This window comes from Neurospora crassa, linkage group II, assembly GCF_000182925.2.
Source record: "Neurospora crassa OR74A linkage group II, whole genome shotgun sequence".
NCBI lineage: Eukaryota > Fungi > Ascomycota > Sordariomycetes > Sordariales > Sordariaceae > Neurospora > Neurospora crassa.
The window spans coordinates 2,361,905-2,375,271 of record NC_026502.1 but is presented as its reverse complement, the minus strand read 5'-3'; the positions used below and the strand labels follow the sequence as shown (position 1 = coordinate 2,375,271).

General features: G+C 51.4%; 5 protein-coding genes across 5 annotated transcripts; 2 read left to right on the top strand and 3 right to left on the bottom strand.

The window, feature by feature from the left end:
- Window positions 1–304: 304 nt before the first annotated feature.
- Window positions 305–777, top strand: NCU01801 (hypothetical protein; the record flags this gene model as incomplete). The annotated part of the gene is made up of 2 exons (XM_951386.1): window positions 305–543; window positions 645–777. 2 exons carry the CDS (start codon window positions 305–307, stop codon window positions 775–777), a joined length of 372 nt encoding a protein of 123 aa, XP_956479.1.
- A 427-nt stretch (window positions 778–1,204) lies between these two features.
- NCU01802 (hypothetical protein) lies at window positions 1,205–3,013 on the bottom strand (the record flags this gene model as incomplete). The annotated part of the gene is made up of 3 exons (XM_951387.1): window positions 1,205–1,993; window positions 2,046–2,654; window positions 2,720–3,013. 3 exons carry the CDS (start codon window positions 3,011–3,013, stop codon window positions 1,205–1,207), a joined length of 1,692 nt encoding a protein of 563 aa, XP_956480.1.
- Window positions 3,014–3,453: 440 nt separating this feature from the next.
- On the bottom strand, window positions 3,454–6,210 carry NCU01803 (arginine-tRNA-protein transferase 1). Its single transcript, XM_951388.2, has 3 exons — window positions 5,674–6,210; window positions 5,051–5,113; window positions 3,454–4,846 (listed from the first exon to the last, which is right to left on the bottom strand). The coding sequence occupies exons 1-3, from the start codon at window positions 5,741–5,743 to the stop codon at window positions 3,603–3,605; spliced, it is 1,377 nt and encodes a 458-aa protein (XP_956481.2). The 5' UTR covers window positions 5,744–6,210; the 3' UTR covers window positions 3,454–3,602.
- Window positions 6,211–8,587: 2,377 nt separating this feature from the next.
- Window positions 8,588–11,355, top strand: NCU01804 (nudix/MutT family protein). The gene is made up of 2 exons (XM_951389.3): window positions 8,588–9,483; window positions 9,628–11,355. The coding sequence occupies exons 1-2, from the start codon at window positions 9,417–9,419 to the stop codon at window positions 10,053–10,055; spliced, it is 495 nt and encodes a 164-aa protein (XP_956482.1). The 5' UTR covers window positions 8,588–9,416; the 3' UTR covers window positions 10,056–11,355.
- On the bottom strand, window positions 11,281–13,177 carry NCU01805 (hypothetical protein). Its single transcript, XM_951390.2, has one exon. It carries the CDS (start codon window positions 12,834–12,836, stop codon window positions 11,451–11,453), a length of 1,386 nt encoding a protein of 461 aa, XP_956483.1. The 5' UTR covers window positions 12,837–13,177; the 3' UTR covers window positions 11,281–11,450.
- Between the last annotated feature and the right edge of the window lie 190 nt (window positions 13,178–13,367).

The window sequence follows — 13,367 nt, the reverse complement described above, 5'->3', positions numbered from 1 at the left end:
CGTTGCTCTCTCTCTCTCAGTATCACGCGGCAAAAGCAAAGCCAACCACAGATCGAGGATCATACCGATTACCAATTTTAATATCATCACAACCTCTTAATTCAATTTCAACCAAACGCCCTGGCGGCTACATACTTAACCAGACAAGATACCATTGCACGTCTCATCCTTATCGGCCATCATCAACATCATCATCGCATAATTCCCGAGCACAGCGTCGTCTGCCACAACTAACCGACACACCACATCACACAACACACTCTTGTCCTTCCATAACCCGAATAATAAGCCAACCACCGCAATTATGGGCCAATTCGACTGGTTCCTCAAAATCGGCGCCACCCCGCAAGCTGTCGCCGTGCTCAACGACCAGCCCATCCTCTTCACCATTCTCATCGTCGTGCTCATCGCCGTCATCCTCGAATGCGTGCTGATGTGGTACATTCACTATGCCACGATGAAGCCGGAGCAGCGGGCGGCTAAGAATAAGAAAAAGAAAGCGGGCACGGGAGATAATAAAAACGCTGCGCCAGGTGGGGGGAGGTGAGAGGATGGTCCGAGAGGAGATGAGTTGACGAGGTAGGATGAAATGGCTAGGGTGGATGAAATGAGATGAAAGGCTAGTATTGCCGAGGTGTTCTGAGGATATGTGGGGATGGAAGCTGCGGGCTGAGCAAGGAGTATACGGATGGGAAGAGAGCAGCGGAGGTCAAATCCGACATTGGTGGGCGATGGGGGAAAGAGCGGGAAGCTATCGATGGACGAAGGGCCTATTGATGGGGAATCGCCACCGCGATCTCGACGGATGGACAAACACACGCTCTTTTCCAACGAGAGAGGCGCACTATGCCGGTCGTATCTGAGCCTCATAGTCATCTGGGATGCGAGCAACGCACAGCAGAGGGTGCCCCACAAATGGATATGCTTCTTGGTCTCCTGGCGGGGGGGAAACCCCAGGAAAGAAAGCGACGTCACTTTTGATGCTCGCAAGTATCTGGAGCTGACTTGTTGCCAAACGGATTGCATGTTATGGATAGGCTGTCTGGAGTTGTAGGCTTGGGGCTGTCAGTATTGCATAGCGGAAGATTCTTGGTGCAGTTACGTCCGCTCTGTTCAAACTGCGAAAAACCCATTGAAAGGATAATTGGTCAGGTGTTCGCGGACTGGTAGAGAATTGGGTTCCTTATCACCTGAATCTACAATCTCATGCAGAATCCCATTCTAGATATTCTCCTAGATACTCTTCCGGATCGCCAAGTTCTTCACCATTATCATCCTCCATTTCTTCAAAATGCAGCTCATTGCTTGTCAGGGTTGGACCGCCCATCAAACGTGTCTGGAAGGCTTGGTGCCTCGAAATCGGATGAAGCCTCCCAAGTCCATCTGCATAGACGTAGTCACCTTCGGAGCTCGGCTGGAGTTCGTCAAGTGTCATATCTTCCCCTTCAAGATCATACCACTCTTCGACTCCATCCTCACCGTATGTTTCTTCCCCGCTGTGATCCCCGAGCAGGGCGACGATTCCAAACTGATATTGGTAATCGTACTCGACCGCGTCCGTGTGCATATCCATGTCTGTGTTTGTGTTCACGCCTTGTCCAATAAGGTGGAAAGGGTGGTAATCATGGGTCAAGGACGGGTGATGATTGACCCAACCATCATCAGTAAGTTGAGTGAATCCCTCCAGGATCTCCTCCTCTTGTGTATCTGCCGGGGCATCTCTATTGCCCTTGGCTTTTCGCTTGCCTGTCTTGGAAGCAGGCTTGACATGGATACTTGTTTGACATAATGACCACAGCCTCTTCTTAACTTCCTTTCCGATTCCATCTTCGAGATCATCCGAGTGGTTCAGGGTGCTGCTTATAGCTTCATCTTCAGCTCCAGCTCCAAGCAGTTTGTTCACTTTATCTCTTAGCATTGCTGACCGGGCGCTACGCAATCTGGCTAATCCGTTGGCGATGGCCGGAATCGTTTGCGCATGTGCTGTCATAGACTACTATCGTTAGTCCTCATCCAAGTAATCATACTCCATGCCGCTCACATACCTGTAAGTAACGAAGATTCCATACTGCCGGCGCAATTTCAAGCAGCGAAGGGGATTGTCTGTCCTCCGTAACCTTCACTCCAGGGAAAGTGTGCTTGACTCCTATAAGCTTCCGAAGCGCGACATCCAGGAGTAATGCCATCTCCTTCTTTTCCTCTTCCGAGATCGAGAGGAGGATGACCGGGTCTGAGTTGGAATTTGCCAAATCGGGCTGAGTGACAGGGCAGGCTTTCTTGGCCTGTCTTTGCGAAGTGCCCGCATACTTAACGTTAACGGTTCTTGTGATCCGTCGTGGATTTTTCCGCACGCCAGTCCTGGACTTTTCAACCATAGGAGGCTCTAGTTCTACCTGTGCGATTTCTTCAGCGGCCAATTTTGATGGTCGTTTAGGCTCACCGGCCCTCCTCCATGATGTATCGAGCTGAATATTGATGTTACAGCTCAAGCCTTTGAACTTTACACAAGTCAGCGTGTGCGGCACGATCATTTCCGAGGAGAGATCCGGGTGGCAAAGAAAATACGAAGTCTCCGACTTCTGATCCTCCTCTTGGGAACCAAACGGAAGCGGCAAATGCTTAGCTTTAAGCTCCAGACCGAGTTCTTCCCAGAGCTTAGATACCACAAGTCAGCGAATTGGGTCCGCCAGTGTTGTTGGAAGATCTCGCTGAAGCTTACCGAGCACTCAGCAGCCATACCAGTTAGAGATGAGATGATAGATGGATGGATCACGTTTGAATCCGGTAGCTGGCCATTGATGAACGTCTTGAAGACAAGCTGGCAAGACCCCGACTTTGCCATCCATAGGTTGCCGTCTTTGGAGTGTTGGGAAAAGTCAGTTGCGGTCAGCTGATTTAATCCCAGAGCAGTCGTGTCCGAGTCGATGAGGAAAGAGGCTGTCAGTTCGAGCGATAATGGCGAGTTTTTGCGCACAACTGTGATGCTCCCCAGGTTGACTGTTGTTCCTTCCATTGTAGATACACAAGCCTAGGCAGCAGAGACCATGGATGTTGCTGGGAAAAGGGGACATAGCGATCCATGGACTCGGTTCACGTAACTTGCTTGAAAAATATTGTGGGAGAAGAGGACTGCCTTCGACCCTCCCTACCTTCCTGGTCTGAGGCTCAATCAAGCAAGGAAGGCAATGAGACTTTTCGGCTTCATACCTACTAGTGGCCCGGATGATGGCCAACCTCAGCGACGAGCTGCCACCCAGTCGCAATTCACCGATTTTGCACGTCGTAAATGCGACTGGGCATCGTTACTGCCGAGTTTAACGTTCAACATGCATCAAACCGCCAATGTAGGAAGGAACTCATTTTGCGCGACTTCGTAAAAATGGAAGGAACTTCTCACCACAGACCATGCTCCTACTATTCCCTTCTTACTGTATTTTTCAACCACTGCAGCTGGTCAGTAGAGGTAATTCTCTGGTTGCGGGGCGGGGATATGATACGAGCACTACACGTGGATGACCAAGAGAATGCGCTGGATACGTAGACATTTTGTGCATCGCTATACAACTCCCTTTATCGCTCCTGTCGGTTTTCTCGCTGTATGCTTATAGCGCACGAGTCCTCCTCCGAAAATCCACACATATTTCGCCCATCACGTCCGTTCCCATCGCTGCCACCAGCTCTGCGATGGTTGATTTAATATCCTTGCGGTCCAACTCGATATCTTGTTGTTCCCAACTGACCAAGTCGGAAGCCAAAAAGTACCCGGGGGCAGCATCTGAAACAAGGACCAAGTTGTCCATGTCCACCTGCTTCATCTCTTCCAATGAAGGGATGCCTGGCATGCTGCTGCCCAGCATAAAGTCCCCTTCGTCCTCGTCACCTTCGCCGTCACTCTCTGGCCGAATGAAATGGTCTTCGAAAATTTGGGGGGAATCGCCAGACTCCTTCCGTTGCCGCTCCCTGGATAGGCTGACGTAGTGCTTCGCGTCAAAAACCGCCAACGCCTCCTTGTCCATCAAATCCCAGGTGAGTGTCTCAGGATCGAGGACGGACTGCGGCTTGAAGTCCATCTTGTACTTCATTTTGGGGCAGCTATGGATATAGAATCCCGGATACCACCAACGATAGCCACCCTCTCGAGCCAAGGCAATCTCTCGCATGGCACTGAGCTTGCCTGGGTTGTGTGAGTGAAATGACTCATGATAGACGAAATACACTGAGCTGACGGCGTGGGGAAGCAGGTCTAACACCCCTATTGCAACAAGTTTCCCGTCCAGCCAGTAACACTGGTGAAAAGAGCCCACCTGTCGCTGGACGCCGTCCGAAGTGTAGATGGTTTCACGCCTAAGAGGTGAATTGCACAGAAATCTCTTGAATCCGTGGCGCGAAATCTTATCTGGGCCCTCCTTGTGAACAAGTCTCTGATAGTTTTCAAAGATGAGATACTTTTCCTCCGTAAACTCGTCTGGCTCCAATGTGACAGTGAACTTGTGAGCTGGCTCAGGAGGCGCCTTTAGATTTTGTGCCTCGGGTTCATGGATTCTGTCGATCAAGTCGAACTCGTTGTGCCGTTTCCGTGCTTCTTGGCGCGTGCGAGGATGAACGCGGGCAGCAGCATGGGTATAATCCGGACCGATAACGTAGTTGTTGAATCGGTTGACAGTTTGCCGTTGATCTTTGGTAGGTTTGAACTCTGTTGAGTCCAGGCGAAGGGTATAGTGAGGACAACAAGAGTTTCTCGGGTTCGGCCTGTAGAGAAGAGTCCCGGACCGTCTCCAATACCGATCAACTAACTTTTGATATAGGTGCGTTGATAAGGACTTGCTCGTAGCATAGTAAGAGTAACCTGTGTTGAAGCAAGTTAGACGTAGGCCTTACATCCAACCGTGTCTCATTAGGCACCTGTTTCTTGGCCTTGGGCACACAAGCTGAGGAGCCCAGACTTATGAGGCCAATTGTGTGACATGTACGACACAAGGGGAAAAGAGACTCGGTAGGGAAAATGGGAGCGAAGCGGGCGTAAGAGGGCCGAAACGGAAACTCCATTTACGTTTTCGTTTACCTGCACGTGAAGTCCCTCGACAATAACCGCAATCAGATGCGCTGCTATACCCTACAATATGCACTCTCGGTTAGCAAGATGACCTCTTCGGATTTCAATTGACAAAAAATCTCTGCTCAATGTTGACCTGCTCCGTGACAAACACTCGGGTCTAAATGCATGGACGGTGCTACACCCCAGAACCAGATAACACCTGTTTTTCGGGTAGCTCAACCGTACTTGAGGGCACATACGACTGACTCAAGGACAGAAGTACAACGCATAGCATATAAGATGAGTGGTTTTCTTGAGCTGTCATCATCATGCGAAGAGTACGAGGGCGCATCCACCTTACGCCAAACTGTTGACTGGAAGGCAGAGGACGGCCATCGGTCTTTTTCTTTTTCTTTTTGCCCTCTTCTTCCTCTTTTTGGCAAGACAAAATCGTTTGATGTTCCTTCAGGAGCATCAAAAAGCCGCTTGGCACTGGATGTTATGGACAGTTCTGTAGGAACTTAAACGAGTGGGACTCCCTTTCGGCGTTGAACAACGGGAGCGGCCAACGAGATCTTGCGAATCTCGCACATGGCCAGAATGGTTGGGTGAGAAGCAAGGAAACTACACCTGCTTACCAATTGGGAATATAAAAGACAATGGCGCCTCAGCGTCGTCAGGGGTCTGCATGCTGTTTGTGTTGTACATAGTCGTCTAAGCGGGAAGGGCAGAAGCTCAGGTGGTCTTCCCTCGGAGATTGTCTTGGAGCTCACACAAAAGAGAAGTGAAGTGTGCCGTGAACCTTGATCCCTTTGGGCGTGGTGTGGGATGTTGCAACGGGTCTCGCTGTTACGATATCCAGTCTGTCGGTGGAACAAGCAACGAGCACCTCCGAACGGGGTACAGCCTCCGGGCGTGGTGTCTGCTTGGTGTACAACGAGGAGCTTATGAGATTCGTCAGATGAAAGGAAACTAAGGCAGGAACTCGGATGTTCGGTATCGTTTGTGGATGGATGTTGTCTCGACTTTTTGTGGAATCGAGGCTATATCCCAGCAGGAGGTTGCTGGCTGTTCTGAGCCGCCGGAAAAATAATGCGGAGTTGGGTCTGATTGTGCAGGTCGGCTAGGCACGTAATAATGTATAGGAAACAAATTCGAGGGACTTGGGACAGGACTTTTGGGCGGGCTAATCCAAATTCTTAGTAGACGTGAGTCAGAACAAAAGCCGTTGGTGTCGCTGGGGGGTTGTTGTTGTTGTTGTGTTGGCGAAGAGCTTGCGCCTTCAGGCAGGCAGTTGTCATTGATCAGAAAGCGGACCGGGAGGGGCAACGGTTCGCAACCCCCACAGTAAGCATACATCCTAGCTTGCCAGCGGGACCAACGACGCCATAGGCCATTCCTGCCATAGAGCCATGGCGGGGACCTTCCCAACTGGTGACTTACAAATACAACTGAATCTTGTTCCGAAAGATGCTGTACACTTAACTTGGTGAAGACAATGATATGCAACGGAGTCATGGACAGTGATACTGTATGTTCTGGTTGTGCCCGGTCTTGTCAGGGAAATTCTACAGATCGAAAGTGTGAACCGCGAAGCTGTTGCAATCCGATGATCAAAGGGATGATGCCCACCAGCATATACCTGGGTAAAACGCTGTAGAAGTAGGAATGCCGTAGTAGTGTCCTTCCGGAATACGACCACACGACCAATCTCCTTCATCGGTACCCACGAGCAGCGATATACCTCTAGTAGATAGGGCATGGCTTCGGGTCCTTGTATTTTCCAGGAACTTCCAGTTGACAGACAATTTTGAAGTTCCCGGGTTAGGTCAGTTGAGGGTGCTCGTAGCTGCCTCGCTGCCACTGATTTGCAGCTGCAATTCGGGCAGCCTCTGATTCACGAGTCCGATGCCGCGACTTCTACCCCACGTTTTCCCCAAATTAGGGCCTCGAGGTGGTTAGTGACGCGCTCTGATCTACCCATATCGACCTTATACCAAGTAACAACGAAGGAGAACCAATGAATGGCCTGGTTTGCCGCCCGGAATGGGTGAGGAGGATGGATTAAAGCTTCCGCCATGCTTGCGTCGATGTCGATCCGGACGTGGCATGGACCCGAGCTCAAACTGTGACGAATATGGCCATTCACAAGCTGTTGATTTGGGTTCTAGCTAAATCCGTCTAGATGCTAAATTCTCCCCCAGAGAGGCACGTACATACCTACCTCTCAATTCCTGTTGCGTTTGTTATGTTCCGTTGTTCCTCCTCATCTCTTTGCACTTGTATCATGCAATACTCACCCTGGCTCTGTGTACCTACCTGTAGGGAAATGGGATCATACATGTCTAAATGTCCCTCAGACGAAGCGACGAGTTTCTACCACATTGCATTGACTGGATTGCATTTCTACATTTTACACTACCAGCACACTTCAGGTCAGGTCGCACACCATCACTCAAACTTGTATCGATGCATTTCGGATTCAGAGCATTGGATATCTCTGCTCCTCGGATGGACCACCATCTTGCACATGGCTTCCGTGCCATCGTAAAAGGTATTGTACCGCGCTAGCTTTCTATCCTTGAACCCGAGCTACCTACCCACCCATCTCGCAAAGCCCAGATGCGGAAGGATGCTCTTGTCGTGTTCCATACCGTGATTGTTTTCATTACCATGATGTCTTCACAGCTTTTGTCTCGTTCCTATGTGATGTACCTCTAGCTACTCCACACTACGGGAACTTGTCTCCTCCTCAGGCCGTTTCCACTTGCTCGCACTGCAGTCACACTGCACATCACTACAGGTTCAGGCTCTGAGCAAGAGCGAGTTAACATACCGTAGAAGCTCGGTTAGTTGGCAAAAAGCTAATGCCTGAAAAACCTGGATATCAGGCAGGGTGCCGGCAGATCTGTGGTGCTCGAGTTCGAGCCTGTGCTTTGGAATGTATGCAAGATAGTTAGTGTTGGGTAATATTGTAGAGCCTTCACTAACTGAGCGGACATATGTACACGAGTATACTGCTTCCTGTGCTTACTGTCGGGCGCTCAAAGAGGGAAGGTTTCTTGCCAACTAACCGAGTTTCTACGGTAGACGCCCCGGCTTTCGTTTACTCACACTCCGCGACCCAAGGGCATTCATCCAAGTTGGCTTCCACCTCATCCTTTCACAGCGAGGTATTTCTAGTTGGTAGCAGCATGGTAATTCAAAACATTTCATCGCGCATTGCACAAGGGTGGAAGGATCTCGGGCGTTAAGGTGCTACATGTGCCAAGTGGATGGCCTAAAACGAGAACAGGTCGCGTGTGTGTTCCGCGCCTCCATTCTCCCCCCCCCCTCCTCGGCTCCTACTAGGAGCTTCCACCACGCAGAAGCAAGGCAAGTCCAAACGGCTCAAGGCACCTTCCTTACTGTAGAGAGCGGTCAGAACCGGACTCTCACTGCAGGCCGCTAAAACGGTATCTGGCTCAGGTTGCCGGCCGCCAAAAGTGCCATTGAGTTAAAAAGAAAAGAACCTCCAGAAAAAAAAGTCTGCTTCCAAGCGAACCCCCCCCCCCTCCCCTCCTCGTCTGGCCGCCCCGAGCGAAGCACCACCCACCTTCGTTTCTCCGACGTCGCCCCTCAAGGTTCCACGTCTTGGTAGATCCTTGACAGATCCTCAACCTCGCATCTGGTTCTGCTGGTCTCCAGTGCATCGAGAAATCCAAGTTCCGTTCCATCGGTTCTCGACTACCAAGCGTCCACTGCGCTGTCGCGTGGTGTTTGGACAAAGTCTACCTCAATACCACTGTACACTTCGCTACACTAAAAAGTCGACGGTTCCTCCCTCCGTTTCCGTCACGACCGCCACCACTTGTCAGACCATCCCGCCTGCCGCCGCCTGTCGAGATACACCGTCGTATTTTTATTTTTATTTTTTTCTTCCTTTTTTTTTGTTGTCCTCATCTTCTCTTGCGAAAGACGCACCATCTCCGAGTGCTCTCCGATTGCCCATCTCGGGTCTGCCTTCCACTTCTCCAAGTGTGTCCTGCACTCGACGCACTCGACGCACTCTTTTCCGCACGACCAGCTTTTTAGACCCCCCATCGATTCGCACCTTCTCGGCGCATCCCGGTGGCCCTTCGTCATTCCAGTAATCCTCCGAGCTTCTACCCGTCCTGTCTTTCCGATCATGCCGCTCACCGCGCGCTAAAAGCTCCGGGACACTACTCTCTTCAACGACGATCCGGATATTTCAACGTACCGAGCGCCGTTTCTTTGTCGACATTCCGGAAAAAAAAAAACCCCTTCACGCGCGCCTCGCAGTACACGTCCCCATTCAACCTACCTACAAAGATCTGGCAAGGAATTGGTCGCTCTACCGACCTGTTGGGAGCTCTGCAAGATGGCGGCTAGCAATACTAGTAGTGGTAATCGGTCAATGGAATCCCGGACTGGGCGTACCAAGCAACGTGAGTTCTAGATGCCCACTCTAGTCTTGACAAATACACGAGCATCCACTCCTTGCCAAATGCGGTCTTGGCATCCAGATGGCAGGAGGCAGGAGCTGTGCTTCCGCCGCTTGTGGTCGGTCCAACTGACCCTCCCCTTTGTAGGATACAATACGAAAGGCGAACGACTGGTTGCCGGCGTTGTCCCTTTGAGTGCGGACAAGTACTACGTCATGTTGATCCAGTCTACACGTCGAAAAGGTTGGGTATTGCCCAAGGGCGGATGGGAACTTGACGAGGAATGTCACGAGGCTGCTGCCCGTGAAGCCTGGGAGGAGGCTGGTATCGTGGTTCAGATCAACTATGACTTGGGTGATATTCAGGATACCCGTCCTCCCAAGAAAAATCCTCTCAAGGAGAAGGAGCGCTCGCTCTACCGATTCTTCGAGGCCACCGTCACCAGCGAGGAGCCTGAGTGGCCCGAGAAGGACAAACGTGAGCGCAAGTGGTACACATACGCTGAAGCCACCGAGTTGTTGAAAGAACGGCCGGAACTTCAAGCAGCTCTAGATTTGTCGACGATCAAGAGGTAGCCTTGGTACCGCCATACTTGGGGGCGATAGTGTCGCTCTCCGCTGTCTCGGGAGCAGTGTGTGCAAGGAGACAGTTCCGCGAAGGGGTACTGAGGCTTATTGCTGACGTTCCGACTTACTGCGCCTTGATCTTCCTACCATATGGGACTTCAAAGAGCAAAGCAACACAATATCTCTGGTAGTAGCGAGAGTCCAAAATCCATCCCAATATGGCGACCATTTGGATACAGCTTGGAGTGCGTCTTAAGTCCCCAGTTCTCAGCCAGCGCAATCTTGTGTCTTGTTCTTCCCCATGGTCTATCTCTGCTTACCTCCCCGAGACGGTGCGCGCAGGTTAGCCTGGATGGAACTGTAGCTGCTTCAGCAGTCGTTCTCGCTTAAGGTCGCAGAAGATCGATGCTTTCATCAGCTTCGCGCGAATATTGAGATACATCGTTCGAAGCAACGGATAACATGGTTTTGACCGAAACTGGCCTGTTTGGGACGCAACCAATGTTTCTTTGTCTTTTGAGATTCAAAATTTCTCCCCTTTTCTTCGTATTTTATCTGCATTCATGTCTGGGCGTTTACGGGAGGCCTATAGAGTCGCATTTGGTTCTCTTATGTAAGAATGAGCAAGAGAGAAGGGAAACATTGGATGGCTCTACTTGGGTTCGGTAGACTATAGCGGCGTAGGTGGGCGGTGATCTGATGACTTTATCCTATCGGTACACACGCAAGGAAACAGCAGAACATCAAGAAAGGATATTGCAAGACTTGCGAACATCACGTCAACGGATGTAATATCCTAACCCCATTATATCCGCTCCGCCCTCGCTATACAGGCTTCACAAGAGATGATGAAAGACGAAGAGCTGACGCTTACGCTCCCGTGCAATGACTCATCTTCTCTTATCAACAGTCATCCGAAGACTCGGTAGGCTAACTGTCATTATAATCGCATACAGTGCCCTTGTCCCCTTCTCTAGCTTCGCCGAGTCCGAAAGTATTCAAGGCTTGGTAGGCATGGTCAGACCAGTATCACATTCTATAACACAGCTGCACGAAGAATGAATCTCATCATTCATCCCTTGGACCAAAGACCATCGAGGTATATGGTTCCGGGTTACTTGTCACACGGGCACACGGCTGTTTATACACACGACGTTCGTCCGACTACGCGAGGTTCCATTACATCACTGACCTAGTTCAAGAACTTCAGAAATACCGCGAGGGCATGTATGGGGACATTGGAGGTTTAGCATGGCTTCGGCTGGGGCTCGTGCCCGGTATTTGATATTAGGAAGTCCTCTACCATGACAATACTCATGACACAGAGCTATACGATATACACACAAAGTGCTGTTCTGCGACCTGCGTGAATGTCGCCTCAACCTTGGCATCCCAAGAGGCTGATTACAGCCCATTTCTGAACTTATTCAACTGACTAATCAGCCCATACCCACTTAACCCTTTACTTTCCGTCTGTATCTGTGACGATGTTGGCGATAACGCCTGCTCCGCCTCTCCTCCAACAACCCTCCTCAAAGCCGCCTCAGCATCCGTCCTCCCACCAGCCGCATCCCCCCCTTTCCTCGCAGCAGCACCACCACCACCGCTCTCCAAATCCTTCAACAGAGCCGCATGCCTCTCCTCCACCATCCTTGCCAACCCCTCCACAAACTTCAACCTCCCCCGCTCCTCCGCCGTGCCCTTCCATACTTTCACTAGCTCCTTCAACTCACCCACCCGCTTCGCGGCTTCCTCGATCCCCTTGATGGGATCATTATCGTCGTTGTTCTTATCCTGATTACTCTCTAAAAGGGAGGAAATCTCGTCCCGAAGCGCTTGCAACACCTTTTGTCCCTTTTCTTCGGTACTGGCCACCGAGTCGGGGTCGCCGCCGGAGCCAGAAACAAAAGAGTCAGGAGGTGCGGGCGCGGATACGGATAGGAAAGAAGAGACGGCTGAGATTTCCGAGGGCGGGAAGACAAAGTCGATGGCGGAACCGAACGTTTGGATTACCGAGTCGAGTCGGGAGCGAACGAGCGTCAAGGTACGAAGCTGGGTTATGTGTGGGGGTTCTTGGGGTTCTTCCTCTTCGGCTGTTGCTGCCGACACTTCTGCAGGTGTTTCCGGCTGTGGTGGTTGTTGATGTTGTTGTTGTTGTTGCGATGATGCTACGGCAACTGATAGACGTCGTTGATGAACTCCCCCCTCTGTGCTACCACCGGGAGTGGTCGCCGGTGCGGGTGCGGGTGCGGGCGCTTCCGGGATGGAGATACCGCCAGGCACGAACTTGGCTACGTCCTCTTGCAACCCCTCCGTGAGAGTCTCAGCCAAGCTAAGCGTCTCGCCGCGCAGGAGCTCTACCTCGTAGGCTAGCCTGCTGCCACTCCGGAGGATGTCATCGGTGAGTTGGGTGAGAGTGTTGGTGAGTCTGGTGGTGTGCGCGTTAAGCTGTGAGAGCACAGATTGGGCCTGGAGCGAGACTTCGGATAGTGGCACGGCTGCTGCGGCGGTTGTGGTGCCTTGGTTAACAGCAGATCGCGAAGCTAATGACGATGATGATGATGAAGAAGAAGAAGACCCCGCAGAAGTCTGGAGAGGCGGCAGTTTGGCGTTGAGGTAGGCTGCGGCGTCGAAGGATGGACCGAGGAAGTCGTGGAGGAAAGGATCGGCGACGTGAGCGGACTTGGGCTGGGTGGGCGGTCTGGGTCCTTGGCGAAGGCCGCGTGAGGCATTGGAGGCAACGCTGTTGCCTCGTCTTCGGCCTGTTGTTGACTTAGAATCCCATGCCATTGCGACTTGAGAAAGAGAGGGGTGAGGTTTGAAGTTATCGTCTAATCGGGGCAGGTTCAGGGGGTTAGGCCGTGGATGGTGGAGCTGAAGATGAGCTGAGATTGTTGCAGGTTCAATCGGATAAATATGGCGTGAGTTAAGATTGCGCTCCCTGAGCTACGTGCAACTCGGTGACCAAAGTTATCAATATGTTGATTTCAGTAGCCGGTGTTGATGCGCGACAGTGAGAGCTGTGATGAAATGTCCTGGCATGAGCGTTAATGGTGGGGCAAGTAACCTACCATTGACCAAGCTGTCATTAGTAGACCCGACGGCCGGTGTCTTGGCTGTCAGCTGCTGTTACAGGATTACAGTCGATACGGGTATCTTACGCCTGTTAGTACTGGATATCTTACAGAGAGGACCTTCGCGAAATTCATGACCGATGAAGATACACTACAAGAGAACGACGGGCAAGAAACTCTTGACTTTAACGTGTCAGTGAGGACGAAGATCACATGAGATTTACACTCACACAACTGGCACCCAGGT